At 44.6% G+C, this 19,977-nt stretch overlaps 1 protein-coding gene across 3 annotated transcripts in view; it reads left to right on the top strand.

The window, feature by feature from the left end:
• LOC121284420 (transmembrane protein 182-like) overlaps positions 1 to 19,977 on the top strand; it is a 91,974-nt gene that overhangs the window by 47,130 nt on the left and 24,867 nt on the right. For all 3 annotated transcript variants that reach the window (XM_041199871.1, XM_041199869.1, XM_041199870.1), the window contains 2 exons: positions 4,274 to 4,370; positions 15,723 to 15,818. In XM_041199871.1, the coding sequence (XP_041055805.1) occupies positions 4,274 to 4,370; positions 15,723 to 15,818 (193 nt within the window). The remainder of the gene's footprint in view (positions 1 to 4,273; positions 4,371 to 15,722; positions 15,819 to 19,977) is intronic.

Raw genomic sequence — 19,977 nt, 5'->3', positions numbered from 1 at the left:
TAAGCTGTTGTGAAACACAACAGCATGCAATCATGCTGACGTGCTCGGATGATCCAGTGTAGGGAGATGATTCCGTTGAGCTGGGCTTATAATGATATGCAGATGTATTATAATGATGTTCCCGACGTCCAACAGTGAGAAATGCAGCCCGCCATTGACAGGCAGAGCGGACAATAGCAAACTGGTTTCATGATGCCATGAAACTGATTTTTGGCCTTCTTGCCATATTGTCCACTCACGCTGCCAAGCACGCCTGACACCAGTGGGCATAGAAAATTCTGCCCTGTGATGGGGGAAAGGACAAGGATGACTGGGGGAAGGGAAAGGATGGTGGAGCTGATGATAAATTTGACAAATACCATTCTGCCGCAATGGAAAGTGAGCGGAGTCTCATTTTGGATGAGCACAGGTGCTGCATGAGAGTGTGATCAGTGGGTGGATGGAGATGCAGGTCAGCTCAGATGGACAACTGAAAGTGAACCCCAGCAGGCAGCATTGAAAATGCTTGGGACAATGAGATGAGTGTGATGGATGAAGGCTCCATGTGCGTGGGAGAGTGCTTGTTCAAGGCTCCGAAAAACCATGCCCCACACACACTTCTCCCTCCAGAATTGCTCGTGGTCCAGCTGCGTGCAGTTGAACTGCTAGGGTAGGGAATGCAGTGGGAGGACTTGTGAAGCCTGTCAATGAAGCTGAAAGACAACATTACACATTATTCAGTGAAAGTGAATATATTTTCAGATTATAAAGTGGCAAAATGTACAACACATGCAACCACTTGTGATCAGAATTTCTTAACATTTCTAGGTCTACCACTTCTTCTAGGCGTTGCCCTAACACCTGCAGCAGGGGTGGAGACAGCCTGTGCAACGGTTGGCCCTGTTGCCTCTGACAACCTCAGCATACTGGCCCTGGCTTGCTTTGGCTGTCCTCCTGTGGCCCAGCTGCTCCCTCTACGGTGACAGAGGACGAGGTTGAGGGGGGTCACAGGCAAAGGGGACTAGGAGGGAAAGGACAGCTTCTGAGATTCCTGACTGGATGACCTGGGGGTATCCAGTTGCCACTCCTCCCTTCGGGTGCCCTTGGGCCCCGGCCTGACTCCTTGAGCAGAAGGAGCCCCTGGAGGGACATCGAGGTACCCCATTTCCCTCTCATGTTGCCACTGCAGGAACTCACCATGGCTATCGCGATGGAGTGCAGATCTGCATGCATCTCAGCATTCTGCTGGATCAGGGTCTCCATGGCATCCGCCGTTCTTCCCATAGAGACCTTCATGTGTGCACATGTGTGTACCACTTCATCAGTGAACAGGTGGACACACTCCTCTGACTTACGCGCCACTCTGTTGTGGGCTTCCAATGGCTCTGCATGATGTTCCCATGCCTTCTGCTGACTCTCCAGGATGTTGGAAGGCCCGAATCCAGAGGTGCATCATCTGACTCAGACCTCAAAGATGCCTCACAGCAGTCCTCCAAGTGCTCGGCTGAACCTGCCTCCTGCTGCAGAAACATGACCACCAGATTGTGAACCCGAGACTGCTCTAGATCAAGTCCCACCGAGGTGTGTGTCTCTGTGCTGGTGGAGGATGTGGGTAAGCACTGTGATGGGACTTCTAGGCTGTTTTTTTCCAGCTCTTCGATGGAGGAGGTGGCCTCTTGGCTGGAGATGAGGGCTTGGATGGAGCTGAGAAACCGGTGGCTGAGGGTGTCGATTGCTTGGCAGAGCTCCCTGTGAAACAAGGTAGAGATCATTAGTGCAGAGAATCAAAAGCAGGAGAGAGAGCACTCACAGTTGTGCTGAGAGGGGCATGATGTGGTGCAGGATCCTCACATGGTGTTCACAACCAACCTCAGCATCGTCGCAGGCACAGTCCATGTCCTCACTAGTCAGCATGATGGCTCAAAGTGAGTGAGGGGCCGAATGTGGGCCACTTCACCACCACCACCCCCCCCTCCCCACCCCACTGGTCCGGGACCTCTCCTTGCTGTTGTGAGACAGTTTTTCCCTCCTACATGAAAACAGATGGAGGGAATATGAGTAGGGTGCATGGTGTTGTGGAATGTTTGTGTGGTGAACGGAGCCATGGACAGGATGAGGATGCGAGCTTCAGAGGATATGAGTCTGATGAAGATGTGAGAGTGTGTGTGAGAGTCAGTGGTGTTGGCCCTTGAGGTGTGAGATCCCTGTGGATGTATGATGAGTTTGAGAGTGTGTGAGTTGAGAGTGATATGGTGGCTGACTTACCCTGGCGGAGCAGGTGAGAGCATTCATCCTCTTCCTGTACTGGATACCGCCCTCTCTCAGGCCAGATTGGAAACTCTGGTGGAGCTCCTGCAGCTAGTGCTGGGGTAGAGGATTTTGCGGTAGGCTTCCAGTGCGTTCAGAAGGAGCCCCAGGGAGGCATCACTAAATCTGGAGGCTGCTGTCTTCTTTGCTATTGAGGCCATCTGTCACCTGGAGCAGTCCTGGTTTGAAGACATGAAGTAGGCTGTTCTCTGGTGTACTTTAAGTATGGCACCTGGAGCGAGGAAGAGCTGAGATCACAGCGTGGTGGGAAAATCCAAGCCCACCCACCAGTGATCTGGAGTGTTTCCCGTGAATGCATTATTAATGAAGCGGAACGCGCTGGGAATGGGACGATACTGTGCAAAAACCCACCATTGTGGCAGGTGGGTAAACTGTCTTTTTTCATGCCCGCTACTGCACTTAGGGCAGAATCGCCCCAGATTTGCACTATGCCTTTTACTCATTTTATAGATTTGCCTACTTATTTCTTCTACTCTTTGGTTCTGTGCTGTACCCCTGTGTGTATGGTTGGTGTCTGTAGTAATTATAGTTTTGATAAATGTCGGACTGTAGCTCTAAGAATAACCCTGTCTTGTGAGATCAATGATCTGTGTAAGCCAATTTGTAGTGCAGGGAGCCTCTAGGCGGGAGTTCTTCTTTAGTTATAGAGCTTGATGCATGCATGCAGCTGCTGCTGCTGTCTTGTAAATAAAGTTCAATGTTTCCACCAAGAAATTGTTGTCTGGAAAATCAACTCTGTAACAAACTGACGACGAGGATAAATCAGATCTGGCACTGTGCCTCACCCAGCGATTGTGAGTGTCTAAGATAACCAAAAATAAAGGAAGATATACTCATCCGAGATGCCCATTTGGCAGAATTGATCCCTTTGAGCCAGCCACAGACGACTGGTCTCATAATGTAGAACGTCTTGGCTTCTATTTTCAAGCCAACAAAATCGTGGGGGAGGAAAAGAGGAGAACGATTCTCCTAAGTATTTGTGGGAGCAAGACTTAGTTTAATTCGAAGCTTGACAACCCCCAGTGCTCCCAGTTCAAAGACCTTCTGCACTTAGGTTTATTCACAAAACCAATATAACATATGTTGAAGACAGATTGGCTTCAGCTTGCTTTGCCAGATGGATGTTCACCAAATTAACATACATCTAATCTGAATATTTCCAGTATTTTCTGTTTTCCCAGATTTCCAGTGTCCATATTATTTTCTGTTTGTTGGAACAGGATAGTCCTAACTGTGAAAGTGAGGAGGCCTGTTGCTTCATATAATCAATCCCTGCTCTCTGGTCCTCAGATGTTTAGAATACTATCTTCAAAAGCAGTGAAAGTTTTAAAATTGCAGGGCCTTCCTCTCCTGACAGTTTTCTCTTTCCTGGCATATCGTTCTGAAACCATTGCAGTGACATTATGATATTGGAAGTTCAAAGACAACATAGAGTGATGCCCAAGTGTGTACTCTGTTGTAGCTTTTGTGAATAAATCTATGTGCATCATGCAGTTACCCTTTGTTGGAGCATCTTTGAGGGCTCAACTTAATCAGTTCCATTGTGACTAGGTCTGCAGCTAAAATGCTTGGTGTGCTACACCATTCGACTGAATGCTTTGCCTGTATCCTTAATCAGGTTGTAAGAGGTTGAGTATGAGATGACCTCTGCCCAGGAATATTCAGCAGGATTAGTACTCTTAATACAAGGGGGGAAAAATTTAATTGCAGTGGCCCCATAAACTGAACTTCAGATGAAAAAATATTCCCATCTATTGACTAATGAATTCATTTTCTATTATACAGTGCATCAACCTAAGATTTACAATTATAATGTTAAGTTTCAGAAAAGAAACAAAAAGTCTGCAAATAAATTAATTATAATGAGTAAAAGAATTCATATATAAAATAATAATTTTGGTGACTTGAGTTATATATCTGCAAACTAATAAATGCTGTTTTTTTTTTGTTTTGGGTGATCTAACAGAAGCAGCTGAGTCTGACTTACCATCATGAGGGTTTCTTCTGGAGATGCTGGTTCACAGATCAAAAGGTAGAAGCTACAATCTCAAAATTTATATTTGGTGAGTGATAACTTGTTTTTTGATGTTATGATATGCTTTCTGGTCTTATAGGCAAAATTTTCCGCTTGGCATGCGTGTGCGTGCCAGACACCCTCGAGCATGAGATAGCGTGCGATAACTCGGGTGAGTGTCCTAAGATCCTGATATTTCGGTCGATGGGTGCGTGCGAGAATCGGCAGCATGCCCACCGACAATTATGAGGCAGGTTAAGGTAATTAAAGTATCAATTAGCATGGATTTTTCACTGCCTGTCCAACCTTACAGTTGGCGGGCGGGCGAATCGGCCAGGTGGCCTTTGCATTTTTCAGGAAACCTCATCCAAGGGCAGTATGAGGTTTCTATAATTAATTAAAAAACAATAAAAATCTATGAACAGAATTTTTATAATGTCCACACACAGATGACTTATTCTGATGCGTGGGCATTTTTTTCCGGATTTTAAGTTCTGTCTTTATTGATTTTAAATTTGTCAGCTCTCTGCCTTTAGGGAGCTCTCCTTCCCTGCTCCCCCGCACTGACTTCAGTACCCTCCCTCTTCCTGCTTCCACCATGGCAGTGCTGAGCCTTTCAGCGTGCCTTTCACACTGGCTGGCTGTTAATTGGCCCACCAGCGTGAAATCGCGGTCGGGGGCCCATTCCTGGGCCTCTCCTGGGCCCACCGATTGCGGCCGCCTGCCGACTCGTAAATTCTATCCTATATCTTTCAGTTGTTGAGGGGCTGACCACGTGATCAGAATTGTACCATGCCAGCTTCTGTGCTTCCATTTGCGTGAAATCACCTCACCTGTTTTATGAGCTCATGACATTTAATGATTTTAGTTGCGTTTCCAGCTTTTAACATGTGAAGTGCTGGGAGCAGCACGGAAGCTGGTATCTCAGGTAAGAGTTGCCATCATTTTGCTATTGGTCCGCTGCTGGACATCCGTCTTGAAATGCTAATTGGGCCCAGAGTGCAACTCGGATGGAACCAATTTGCATTCAGTATGGAACCTAGGTCTACAGGAATTCTACCCCATTTACTGAGAGCAGCAAAATTCTAGTGGCGCAGAGTGAGTCTTCTGCCTATTCTCCTCCCATTTCAAAGGGACTTGACTGGGATGTAACAAGACTACATTCGGAATTCTGCAAAACATGCCCTCATAAAGCTGAACAGATTTCTTTCCAGCTGAACTTTGGAAGAGGTTCCAAGTTTGCAACTGTATCTAATTATGGAGGGGAGGAATTACCGTCTTCATTCAGCCCCTTTTTAGCCTCTTATGAAGCATGTGGAGTGTCACTTGGTCTGGATGACCCTTCTACATATTTTGTGCATAGACCCTCAGTATGTTGGCCAGCTACATTGTGTGTGCTAAGTGCATTGCGCCTCTGGTAAGGCTCAGGCCTGCATGCCTGATGACATCATCTGTAGTGCCACAGACTATCATTATAATGCCCCATATCTGTTTCTCTTTGGTTGGGTGGGAAAAAGATGAAGAACATTATTTTGTAAGCTGAATATTTTTAAGAATGAGTTAGATAGATTTTTGATTAATACGGAGTCAAATGTTTTTGGGGATAGACAGGAAAGTAGAGTTGAGGCCACAATCAGATCAGCCATGGTCTTATCAAATGGCAAAAAAGGCTCAAGGGGCTGAATGGCCTACTTCTGTTCCTGACTCTTACATTCGTATATATATAAAACATCTATTGATTAAGAAATTGACGTATATGGTTTTTCTTTTGCAGGTCAAGCTCAAAAATTTCAATGCATTTCATGATCATTTTAATCTCTCAATAATTTTGAAATAACATCTGTTGCAGTAGGAAAATATTTCTCTTGTAGATTTCTTTAATTGGTAACAACAATGCAAATTCAGCAAAATTAGATTTGCAGCATGGCTGTTCATTTTGGGGTTGGATTTTCAGTGGGGTTCTCCCAACCATCGGCAGTAACTTGAGTGAAAGTGGAAATCCTGGAAGAATGGTATAATAGTGTGAGGTTAGGAGGGAAATCCCTTTAGCGTGGGCCTTATCCAATTTGAGCAGCTCACAAACTGTTGGATGACGTTTCGAGAAGCTCTAAAATGCAGGCAGGATTTCTGGTTCATTTAAGTTGTGAATTCTCAGTTTAGCAATCTACCTGGTAAATGAGACAGTGGGGTAGACATGCATTGCTACCTTTTGTATCTGCTCACAAGTCCTACTGGTGATGTGCGGAGTGTTAACCCTTCCTGTCAACTCCTGCCAAGCATGCTACCTTGTTGCTCTTTACAGAGGACACAATCAGCTGGCAAGTAGGGCAGGGCACCTCGTACCCATCTCAGGTAGCAGCATCTTCTTTTCAGCAGTCAACAGATAATAGGTCTGGTTGCAGTTGTCCACAGTATTTCCTGCCTTCACATTTGTTCTATCTTTCATCGATTTTATTTTCCCTGTACGCAGGAAAGATTTCAAATAGGCCTAATTTATTACTGCTTTTCGAAAGGCGACAATATATTTTCTGTGTACCTTTTAAGTGGTTGCATTATTTAAACTGTAGGCTTTGGCCCTTTAAGGCTGAAGATGCACAGAACTTTCCACCCATCTTTTTGGTAGGCTCCAATCTACATGCCCAAATTGTGTTTAATGTTAAACAATTTAGTTAAGAAGGTGGTGTCTGACTAACTTGATTGAATGTTTTGAGAAGGCAACAAGGAGAGTTGGTAAAGTGCAGTTAATGTAGTCTATATGGATTTTATCAAAGCTTTTGTAAAGGTCCCACATGGCAGACCGGTTAGAGAAGTAAAAGCCTATAGGATGAAAGGCAATGTGAAAAATTGGATCCAGAATTGGCTCAGTGGCCAGAAACAAAGGGTAATGATTGACTGGTGTTTTCTTAACTGGATGGTAGGTTATGGAGGTCTACAGTGCTGACTACTAGGTTCCTTGCTTTTTGTGCTATTATCAGTGATCATGGAATTTATTATAGGAAGCATGATTAAGAAGTTTGCAGATTTTACAAAAATTGGCTGTGTGTTTGGCAAGGAAGAAACTGTAAACTGCAGGAAATATCAATCGGCTGGTCAGGTGGATAGAAAAGAGGCAAATAGCATTCAATCCAGAGGAAGTGCGATTGGGGAGGATGAAGAAGGCCAAGGGAATGCACAATAAATGGTTGGATATTGAGAAATGTAGAGGACATTAAAACATAAGAAATAGGAGCAAGAGTAGACCATTTGGCCCCTCAAGCCTGTTCCACCATTCAGTAAGATCATGGCTGATCAGATGTGGCCTTAACTCCATTTTCCTGCCTGTCACTCATAACCCTTGTCAATCAAAAGTATGTTTAACTCAGCCTTAAATAAATTCAATGACCCAACCTTCATTGTTCGCTGGGGGAGAGAACCAAACATTAACACCCCTCTGAGAGAAGAAATTCTGCTCCATTTTTGTCTTAAATGGGAGAACCCTTATTTTGAAATTGTGCCCCCTAGTTCTAGATTCTGCCACGAGGGGAGACATTATCTCAGCAGCTATCCTGTCATGCCCCTTCAGAATTTAATATTTCAATAAGATCACCTCTCCAGTCAGCCTAGTGAACCTTCTCTGAACTGGTTCCAATGCAAGTAAATCCCTCCTTGAGTAAGGTGCCCAAAAATGCACACAGTACTCTAGGTGTAGTCTCACCAATGCCCTGCACAGTTGTGGCTCTAAAACTTTTACACTCCATCCCCTTGCAATAAAGAGCAACATTCCAGTTGCCTTCTTAATTCCTTGCTATACCTCCATGCTGACTTTTTGTGATTAATGTACAAGGACACCCAGGTCCCTCTATACGCAGTATTCTGCAGTCTCTCTCCATTTAAATAATGCTCTGCTTTTCTAATATTCCGGCCAAAGTGGACAAACCTCACATTTTCCCATATTCTACTCATCTGCCAAATTTTTGTGCACCCACTTACTCTATCTATATCCCTTTGCAGACTCTTTGTATCCTCCTCACAACTTGCTTCCCCACTTATCTTCATATCATCAGCAAATTTGGCTACAATGCAGTTAATCCCTTCACCAAAGTTATTAATATAGATTGTAAATAGTTGACGTCCCGACACTGATCCCTGCAGCACTCCAATAGTGACAGTTTGCCAAGTTGAAAATGACCCAATTATCCAGACTCTGTTTCCTGTTAGTTAGACAGTTCTCTGTCCATGCTAATATATCACATGCAGTAACCTTTAATGGGGTACCTTTTCAAATGCCTTGTGGAAGCCCAAATACACTACATCTCATGGTTCCCCTTTATCCACACTGCTTGTTATATCCCGAAACTCCCTTCCTAATAGCACTATGTATATACCTACACCACATGGACTGCACTGGTTCAAGAAGGTGGCTCACCCCCACCTCGAGGGTAATTAGGCATGGGCAAGAAAATGCTGGCCTATCCAGCGATGCCCACATCCTGTGAAAGAATAAAAAATAATCTTCAAAGAACTCTAATAAATTTGTCAAACACAATTTCCCTTTCACAAAACTATATTGACCATGCCTGATGGTAGTATGATTTTCTAAATGCCCTGCTACTCGTTCTTTAATAATAGATTCTATCATTTTCCCAATGACAGATGTTAGGTTAGCTGGTCTATTGTTTCCTGCTTTCTGTCCCCCACCGTTCTTGTACAGACGTGTTACATTTGTGGTTTTCCAATCTGCTGGGACCTTTTCAGATCAAAGGAATTTTTGGAAGATTACAATGTATCCACTATCTCTGCAGCCACTTCTTTTAAGACCCTAGGAAGCAGGCAATCAGTCTTAAGTCCCATTACTTTTTCATCTAGTGATAGAGATTATTCTAAGCTCCCACTCTCTTTAGCCTGTTGACTTTTAATTATTTTTGGGATTTTTTTGGGCCCGTGAAGATGGATGCAAAACACTTGTTCAAAGCCCTTGCCATTTCTTTGTTTCCCATCATTAATTCTCCAGTCTCGTTCTCTAAGGGAACTGTGCTCACTTTAGCTACTTTTTTTTTAATGTAGAAGCTTTTACTGCCTGTTTTTACATTTCCTTCTAGTTTTCTCTCATAATCCAATTTCTCCCTCTTTTTCACTCATCCGTTCTAAAACCTTCCTAATCTTCTGGCTTAACACTAATCTTTGCAGCATTGTAAGCTTTATCTTTTAATTTGATATCACCCTTAACATCCTTATTTAGCCATGGATGGTACATTCTTCTGGTAGAATCTTTCTTCCTCAATGGAATATATCTTTGTTGTGAGTTTTGAAGTATCTCCTTAAATATCTTCCAGTGCAACTTCACCGTCTGACCTTTATAACCTTTTTTCCCAGTTCACTTTAGCCAACTCTGGTCCAGATTTTTGCTCGTGGGTCAGGTGCATAGAACAGGAGAAGCCCTGGCTCTGTGAGTTCAACCTTTCAAAATGGTGGCTCGCAATTCTCCCTTTCATTCTGTGGGGGGACGGGCAGGATTGGAAATTGGGCCCACCGGCCTTGGAGCCTGCCAGTTGTGGAGGCAGGCTCGTTAAAGGCTGGCATCTGCGCTCCAGCACTTTGTTGAATGCAATGAAAAAAATAAAAAGTCTACCAGCCCTCACCCCCCTCGACTCCAAGTAAAAATGTGAGGTCATACATTTAGGGAGGTCAAACAGTTACAGGGAATACACAGTAAATGGTAATATACTAAGAGGGATAGATGAAGTGAGTGATCTTGGTGTACAAGTACATAGGTCCCTGAAGGCAGCAGTTCAAGTAGACAAGGTTGTAAAGAAGGCATATGGAATGCTCTCCTTCATTGGCAGAGGTATAGAATATAAAAGTAAGGATATAATGTTGGAATTGTATAAAACACTGGTGTGGCCACAACTGGAATATTTTGTGTAGTTCTGGTCACCACATTACAGGAAGGATGTAATAACTATGGAGAGAGTGCAGAGGAGGTTTACAAGAATGTTGCCAGGGTTAGAAAAGTGTAGCTACGAGGAGAGATTGGATAGGTTGGGGTTATTTTCCTTAGAACAAAGAAGGCTGAGAGGTGACTTGATTGAGGTGTACAAAATTATGAGGGGAATAGATAGAGTGGACAGGATAAAACTGTTTCCCCTGGTGGAGAATTCTAGAACCAGGGGACATAGATTCAAGATAAGTGGCAGAAGGTATAGGGGGGACATGAGGAAGAACTTTTTTACGCAGAGGGTAGTGGGTGTCTGGAATTCGCTGCCCAAGTTGGTGATAGAGGCAGAAACTCTAAACTCTTTTAAAAAGTACCTGGATCTGCACCTAAAGTGCTGCAAGGCTATGGACTGGGTACAGGAAGGTGGGATTAGAAAGGGCACCTGGGTGTCCTCGGGCTGGCATGGAAAAGATGGGCTGAATGGCCTCCTTCTGTGCTGTAACTTTTTTATGGTTCTAACTCTCCAAGCCCCATCCGTGCTAACCCATGCCTCTCTACCCACACTCCGTGGCCCCTCTTACCCACCATGCCCCCCACATCCTTCATAGCCCTTTATAGCCCCTATACCAATTTAGTGCCAACTTATGCTAACCCATGATTCCCATCCACCACCACCCTACCCTATCATGTCAATTAACCTGGTATCCATTTGGGCAAACATTAGGAGCCATGTTGACATAAAGTTATGGGCCTATTGATGATGTAGCTATTTTAAACACAAAACACTCTCATTAATAAAAAAACATTCAATACATAGAAATTCCTTCAACTAATCTCTTATGAAAACAAGCATTTCTATTTCATAACTATTTGAAGCTGCCATTCAAACTGCTCACTTAATAGGTACCCCGCTGTGATAATGTGAATTTGTAAAATCAATCATTGCAGAACAAATCCAAGAATGATAACCCTCAGGCTTATGTCAACAGACAGAATGAAATATCAAGCACTGATTTTTTTAACACCAGACTGATTTGTTTTTTTATTTACAGCCCAGCAGAGTTAAATCCATTGACAGCTTTGACAGTGCTTTGACAGGTCTTGAAAGTTTGATAGTTTTTTGACAGCTTTAACAGTTCCAATGTGTTTTGGCACTTTTTATGGACAATTCCGCTGACTTTTAACAATCACAAAGGAGACTTTATCTCCTAAAGGGTGCTTAACCTCCCCAAAGGTGGTCTGGACCAGTGCCAAATGGGCTCCTTAGCTTTCCAAAGAGGTACCCTGACTATCCAAACAAATCCAAGTTCAGACCAACTCTTATAAAAACAAAAAAACTGTGGATGCTGGAAATGCAAAACAAAAACAGAATGACCTGGGAAAACTCAGCAGGTCTGCCAGCATCGGCTGAGAAGAAGAGTTGACGTTTCGACTCCTCATGACCCTTCGACCGAACTGAGTGAATCCAAGAAAGGGGTGAAATATAAGCTGGTTTAAGGTGTGGGGGTGGTGGTGGGGGGGGGGGCGGGGGGGTGGTTTGGGTGGGGGGAGAGAAGTGGAGGGGGTTGGAGTGGTTGTAGAGACAAACAAGCAGCGATAGAAGCAGATCATCAAAAGATGTCACAGACAACAGAACAAAAGAACACATAGGTGTTAAAGTTGGTGATATTATCTAAACGAATGTGCTAATTAAGAATGGATGGTAGGGCACTCAAGGTATAGCTCTAGTGGGGGTGGGGGGAGCATAAAAGATTTAAAAATATTTAAAAATAATGGAAATAGGTGGGAAAAGAAAAATCTATATAATTTATTGGAAAAAACAACAGGAAGGAAGGGGGAAGAAACAGAAAGGGGGTGGGGATGGAGGAGGGAGTTCAGGACCTAAAGTTGTTGAAATCAATATTCAGTCCGGAAGGCTGTAAAGTACCTAGTTGGAAGATGAGGTGTTGTTCCTCCAGTTTGCGTTGGGCTTCACTGGAACAATGCAGCAAGCCAAGGACAGACATGTGGGCAAGAGAGCAGGGTGGAGTGTTAAAATGGCAAGCGACAGGGAGGTTTGGGTCATTCTTGCGGACAGACCGAAGGTGTTCTGCAAAGCAGTCGCCCAGTTTACATTTGGTCTCTCCAATGTAGAGGAGACCACATTGGGAGCGATGAATGCAGTAGACTAAGTTGGGGGAAATGCAAGTGAAATGCTGCTTCATTTGAAAGGAGTGTTCCCTTGTTCCCTCCGGGACACCCTAGTCCACTGCTCCATCACCCCCTACTCCTCAACCCCCTCCTATGGCACCACCCCATTCCCACGCAAAAGATGTAACACCTGCCCCTTCACTTCCTCTCTCCTCACCGTCCAAGGGCCCAAACACTCCTTTCAAGTGAAGCAGCATTTCACTTGCATTTCCCCCAACTTAGTCTACTGCATTCGTTGCTCCCAATGTGGTCTCCTCTACATTGGAGAGACCAAACGTAAACTGGGCGACCGCTTTGCAGAACACCTGCGGTCTGTCCGCAAGAATGACCCAAACCTCCCTGTCGCTTGCCATTTTAACACTCCACCCTGCTCTCTTGACCACATGTCTGTCCTTGGCTTGCTGCATTGTTCCAATGAAGCCCAACGCAAACTGGAGGAACAACACCTCATCTTCCGACTAGGCACTTTACAGCCTTCCGGACTGAATATTGATTTCAACAACTTTAGGTCTTGAACTCCCTCCTCCATCCCCACCCCCTTTCTGTTTCTTCCCCCTTCCTTCCTGTTGTTTTTTCCAATAAATTATATAGATTTTTCTTTTCCCACCTATTTCCATTATTTTTAAATATTTTTAAATCTTTTATGCTCCCCCCACCCCCACTAGAGCTATACCTTGAGTGCCCTACCATCCATTCTTAATTAGCACATTCGTTTAGATAATATCACCAACTTTAACACCTATGTGTTCTTTTGTTCCGTTGTCTGTGACATCTTTTGATGATCTGCTTCTATCACTGCTTGTTTGTCCCTACAACCACTCCAACCCCCTCCACTTCTCTCCCCCCACCCAAACTGCACCCCCCACACACACCTTAAACCAGCTTATATTTCACCCCTTTCTTGGATTCACTCAGTTCTGTCGAAGGGTCATGAGGACTCGAAACATCAACTCTTTTGTTCTCTGCCGATGCTGCCAGACCTGCTGAGTTTTTCCAGGTAATTCTGTTTTTGTTTCAGACCAACTCTTGCCTGGTTTAATCTGCACACTCTGGGTGTGTCCTTCTGGCCTACCAATGTCCCACTTCAGTGCTTCAGTGGAGGCAACTGAGGACATAAATGGCCAGCTGCCTCTGTAAATCGGAATTGCATGAACCCCAGCCTGACTCCAGTCCTGCCCCTGCAAAAATAGAAAGTGCTGGGGATGGGTGTAGGATTTCCAGGCTCATCCACCTTTCTCGCCATGACAAAAAGGCTCTGTTTTCATAACCTTTTAATTGCCTTTATTTAAGTTTAAGACACTAGATATGGACCCACATTTCTTACTCTCAACTGAATGTGAAATTCTAACATTTTATGATTGGTCTTGCCTAGAGGATCCTTTACTATGAGGTCCTTAATTAATCCAGCAGAGAGACCTTGGTGTATGCACAGATCCCAGAACCTGGCAGAACAGGTAGATAAAGTGGTTAAGAAGGCATCTGGGATACTTTTTTAACTGAGGCATAGAGTATAAGAAGATGGGGATTATGCTAGAACTGTATGGGCAGAATTTTCGGGTTGGTGAGCAGGCATTCGGACATTTGGATGTTTTAATGTCATGTTTTCAAATCTTATGGACATCAGAAAGTCAACAAAGAAGTTGGATGTACCCCTCAGTCTATTATGATATCCAAATATATTAGACTCAAGTGACGGAGGACTATCGAATAGAGTAACAAATGTTTTAAAACCCATTCATTGAAAAAACAACTTTTATTCATTCTTATTGTTTTGGCACTTAAGAAATGATGTCTTTAAAAATATTGTAGAATTAGCAGGCACAGTATTGTGAAAGCCTAGCAGAAGGTCACATGCTTTTTTTTTAAGTCTCTCTTTAGGAAAACAGCAGCCAGGGATGGAAGTAAACAAAGATAATAGACAATGAGAATGGTGCTCTCAAGAGCCTCATGTCGAGGGCTCCTGGCTAAGGCTTCCATGTTGTCTTTCTTAAGACAACAGGACGGCATTTTGTACCCTCTTATCTATACAATTGTCTGGCAGGAGTTAACAAATGGCACCCAGCATGGCACAAGCTAATTTAGATGACCTATAGGCAAATTGTTTGATGGGAGGAGGTGATTCCTTTTGGTCCCTGTCCTTTGATCATTGGCCAGAGCTACTCAAGCAAATGATTGACATAGGTACCCTAGAAGTAAAGTATATTAGCGGATGTTCAGGGGTTGAGGGAACAGCCCTCGCCTCAGGCAGCTGCCATCTTCAGATGGAGGAAGACCGGAGAAGAGTGAAGACCAGGGGGAAGAATTTCCCAATACTTCAGCCAGAGAGCGGAAGACTGCCACCACAAGCTACAGAGATCACAGGCCATATGCTTTTCCTATCCATTTAGCTTGTGCATCATTTTTAAATTATTGTTTCTTAATAAACTACTTTTAAACCACCTATGACATTGACCCCAGTTTTGGGTAATCTGTGACTCTTGAACTCAATCTTACAGCACACACAATGCAGATCATATTTAAGGTGCATCTTGGTACACAGCGAGTTCCAAATAGCTTATTCCACTGGGAGGTAGCTGGTAAAATTAGAATGAAGTTAGCCCCAAAGTTTCTCACCAAACAGCACGGCAACTAAATAAACCCTGCTATTCCCATCTCTTTCTTGGATCCGAAAAGCAATGTTAAGGAATATTATTATATAAGTACACTGACTTCATGTTTCATGGCTTATGTGGGCCATGCTTCAGATAAACTTGTAATGGGTAAAGCATAATTTTTGATTCTTCAGTCTGATTGTCAAAAATATATGTTTATTCAACAAACAAAAAATAGTAGTGGCAGGAATAGATTTGATTGATTTTTCAGGCTGCAATGTTTCGCCAAAATTTCAGTCAGTGCATCCAAGGACTTGTCATGAATATCATAAGGAATTCCTGGAAAGTCCAATTTGTACTTCAGTGGAGAGGAGGTTTACAAGAATGTTGCCAGGGTTAGAAAAGTGTAGCTACGAGGAGAGATTGGATAGGTTGTAGTTATTTTCCTTCGAACTAGAAAGGCTGAGAGGTGACTTGATTGAGGTGTACAAAATCACGAGGAGAATAGATAGAGTGGACAGGATAAAATTGTTTCCCTTGATGGAGGATTCTCGAACTCTTGTGATAGCCTTATAATGAATAGGAAGGCCGGGCCTACCATGTCAAATTCCAATTTAGTTTTTAAAAAAAATTGATATTCTGCTCATGTTCATGATGCATTGTTCAGTTAAATCAAATATTAATGTGTAATATTTTCTCTGTTTAGTTAACCAACCACCTTCGAAATGCTGCTTACATGCTTATCATTCTCCATTTCCAAGCACCGTAGGGAAAACCTCCTCTGAATTTGAATCTGCGATAGGTAAGCACTTTTTGAGTTGAGTTACCATAGAGCATATTACACAATGAAAGTATTTTATTAAAGTTACCCATTATAGATGTTTGAACTCCAATTTTTGGTCGATGAAACGACATTTCAGGTATTTGTATCGTATGTTCCCGTTTACAACATGAATTTTAAAAATTAGCTTCATTTTGTTGTGATCGCAGTAGAGACCGGTAATTTTTTAAAAAAGAAATTAAATCTCCCAGTTATTGTCTGAAAGGATCATGGCACAAGATTTCACGTTTTAACTGAAAGCTTTTACTGACAAAAGAAAAAGAACAAGCACTGTTAACTTAATACTATGACCGGAATTCCTTGAATTGCACTAAGGATGGTGGCGGACGTGAAAAAAGATATTTTTCCTGTCGGCCTCAATGGCGGACTTTGGCACCGTATCACCCACTTCATGGCGTGTCCCGCCTCATTAATAATGCATGCATGGGAAACGCACCGGATCGCTGGTGGGCAGGCTCAGATTTGCCCGCCACATTGTGACCTCAGTGCTTCCTTGCTCCTGGGCCATAGTTAACACCAGAGCACAGCCTACTTCAAGTCTACAGACCAGGACTGCTCCAGGTGACAGATGGACCCGAAAGCAAAGATGATGGTAGTCCCCAAATTTAGTGATGCCTCTCTGGGCGCCTGCCGGTCGCAGTGGAAGCTTGCTGCAAACTCTTCTACCCCACTCTGGGCGAAGACCAGCCACCAAGCTCACCAATCCAGCATGGGAGGCGGTGGCAGCAGTGGTGAACACCAATGCCCCCCAAAAGAGGACAGCCACCCACTGCAGGAAGAGGATGAATGATCTCCTCCGTTCCACTGGGGTAAGTCATTCTTCTCATCACTCTCAACTCAAAAATTCACAAACCCATCACACATGCACAGGGTTTGCAGTCACTGCCAGCTCAAGGGACATCACCACTCTCTCACAAACACCCTTATCTCCTCAGCCCATTGTGTACTCATGCCGTCCATGGCTCCACCCGCACTCCACACATGCCAGGCATTTGGTCTGGCAGGCATCTTGTTTACACACTCTCCATCTGTCTCCATGCAGGATAGCCCCACAAGTGGGAGATGTCACAGACTGGGGGAGGAATGCCTGGCATCAAGGTCCTATTGTAAATAAACTCCCAAGAATATCTCCTTGTTATGATGAGCAGTGTTCATGTCACTCAGATGTGAAACCTTGGTTCCTGCACAAGATGAAGGCAAGTGTCTCAGTTGAGGGCCTCTTCCCTGTGCAGCATGTGACCTTCAGAGCAAAGTGATTGTGCAGTTTCATAGTCACTCAACACATCAATGATGCCTGTCCCTTGATGTGGTTTGTCATTACTGTCGAATGTCATGGGCAGATGTCACAGAGTTCCATCATTCTCTGTGTGCTCTCAACACAGAGGGGCCTGGCCCCCCATCTCGTCAGCATCTGTGTCTGCTGATGGTGTGGGTACACCCTGCGGGGGATATATAGGTTGTGAACACTTCTGGAATATCATTTGCAGACCTGTAGGATGCATTTATGGTGGTCGAGGACCAGCTGAACATTCAGCGAGTGGAAACCCTTGTGGTTCGCATACTGGACTGCTTGTTGCCACGGAGATCTAAGCGCCGCATGAGCGTAGTCGATGGTCCCCTGCACCTGTGGGAAACCAGGGATCGCTGCAAATCCCAGTGCTTTCGTTTCCTGGCTCGCCTGATCCTGATTGAAATGCACAAAGTTTTGTGCCTTGGGAATATGGAATCCGTTACCTCCACGTCCCCATGGTGTCAAATCCTGCAGAAGGTGGTATATGTGAGTGACCAGTTCCTTAGACATGCGCAGTCTTCGGCGACACTGGTTCTCAGTTATCTGCAGGAATGACAAGCGCCTTCTATAGACCTTGGGTCTAGTGAGGCGCCTACAAGCAATGGCTCTCTGTGGTTCTTCAGCCATGTGCACCTTCAACTTGAGGTTAGTGCTCCTCCCTTTGCTGAGCCAGGCACCTCCGTTGTAATTTTTTTCTTCTCTGTTCCCTGTGAGCCATGAGACATACAGCTAGATCACCAGGCTCCATGATCCTGATGTTCCCCTCCTCCAGAATCAAAGTGAGAGATGCGGCGGTTAGCATTTGTCTCTTAAGGACCTCTCGGCTAAATCTCCAGCTCCAGCTGCATCTCAAGGCCCCTTCACACATGCCGGAGTGTACTTGGCTGGCCAATGTTTAGTGTGCTTCATGGCTGTCCAAAACCCCACCCATCTCAGCCCTACTCCACTTGATCAATTGGCGGCAGCTTCATCCACTTGACTGCATGCTGTGCTCTCAGCTCAGGTGCAGCTATTTATCCTAAGCTGCATTGCAAGGCTGCGCTGTTAGCTTGAGCTGCTTGAGCCATGAGGGTTACTGGTCCAAACCTGAATAAATATATTGCAAGGAGCTCTGAGCGTGTCCGCCATTGACTGCACCATGGCCACCTTTTGAAAGGTCGTCCAATTGTTCTGCAGGCCCCTTAACCTCACATTAATTTGCAGTTTGCGCCTGAGGGGTGAAAAGTCCTGGAGCATTTGGTGGCATATTCATGCCTTTGTGTTGCTTGAGTGGGCAGAAAAGCTTCAGAGGCCCGACTCCAAGCATGTCAATGGAGCTGCTACTGAATGGTCTCAGCGGCAGAAGGATACTCACTTCTGACGAGCTTTGCCCCCACTGTTCCCAACCCGCTCCCCACACCCAGCATGTGCTTCTGTACTTCCATCAGCCTGTGCTGCTGTACCCTCTATTTGGCCCCCACTTGTACTTGAGACCTTGCCTTGGCACCACACTGAAAACCAGCAGGGAAAAAGCAACTTGTACGTGCTGTACCCCTGACGTGTGGCACCTCTTCCTTGATGTCCTACGGGCGATCCTTGCGTGCTGCAAAAGGTTGTGTGCACTGACCTCTGAGTTCCCCTCGAAGTTCAGCTCGCCAGGTGCGCACCTTTTAAACGCAGTCGTAATTCACGCCATTCTGAAGTCACCCCGATGTGGAAATTAAATTTGACATGTGGGATGATTCCGGTGTGCAGGCACAATAATGAGCTGCAAATACATTAACATTAAGTTCCTGATGTTAGATGGTGGGAAACGCAGCCTGCCACTAGTTGCAGGAGGGGACAATCACATCCTAGATTTATGTCACTGGAAAATGCAACTAGGACCATCTTGTGATATTTTCCACTCACATTGCCAAACATGCCTGCTGCAAACGGGAGTGGAAAATTCTGGCTTATATCTCATAAGCACTTATGCTTTAAAACTGAATTCTGAACACAATACAGCCCATTCTACTTTAACTGTCAACCAAGAATCCCCTTTTTATGTTACAGTTTCTTGGATGTTCATTTTACTTTCCTGGTGGTGGTGAACTGTTGCAGTCACTGTGGTGTAGGTACACACACAGTGCTGTTAGGGAGGAATTGTGACAGTGAAGGAACGGTGATATAGCTCCAAGTCAGAATGGTGTGTGACCAGGAGGGGAACTTGCAGGTGATGGTGTTCATGGCTTCATTAACCTACACATTCATCCCCTGCACCATCGATGCACAGTGGCAGCAGTGTGTATCATAGTAAGGTGCACTGCAGCAACTCATCAAGCCTCCTTAGACGGCACGTTCCAAACTCCTGACTTCTATCACTTAGAAGAACAAGGGCAACAGATGTATGGGAATGCCACCATAAGACCTGTGGGTGAGTGAGCAAATGCTGGTTGTGAAAGATTGTAGCAGGACATAGACTGTGTATTTTTGAGCACGCTCAAATAGAAAGGATATCAAGGTAATAGAAAAGGGGCATTGGAGGTTCACCAGGATAGTATAAAGGACAAGGAGTTAGAAAGAGAAACTTAAGTTTGGGCTTTTTCATTAAAATTGCAAAGAGCGTGAGTGTGAATGGGCCCTGAGACTGGAGTGAGCCAGACGTGCACGTGCGCACACACATGTGCGCACACAGACACAGAGAGAAAGACTGAGAGACAGGGACACACAGAGACAGCGAGACAGTGAGACAGAGAGACACAGACGCACAGAGAGACATAGACACACAGACATACAGAAAGACACGCACAATGCTCAGTGCGAGGACACATCCTCTGTCCCCAAAAAGGCAACCTGCTTCTGACCCTC

Source organism: Carcharodon carcharias, chromosome 11 (genome assembly GCF_017639515.1).
Source record: "Carcharodon carcharias isolate sCarCar2 chromosome 11, sCarCar2.pri, whole genome shotgun sequence".
Taxonomy (NCBI): Eukaryota; Metazoa; Chordata; class Chondrichthyes; order Lamniformes; family Lamnidae; genus Carcharodon; species Carcharodon carcharias.
Note: the sequence above shows the minus strand (reverse complement) of the source record. Positions and strands in the feature narration are given on the sequence as shown.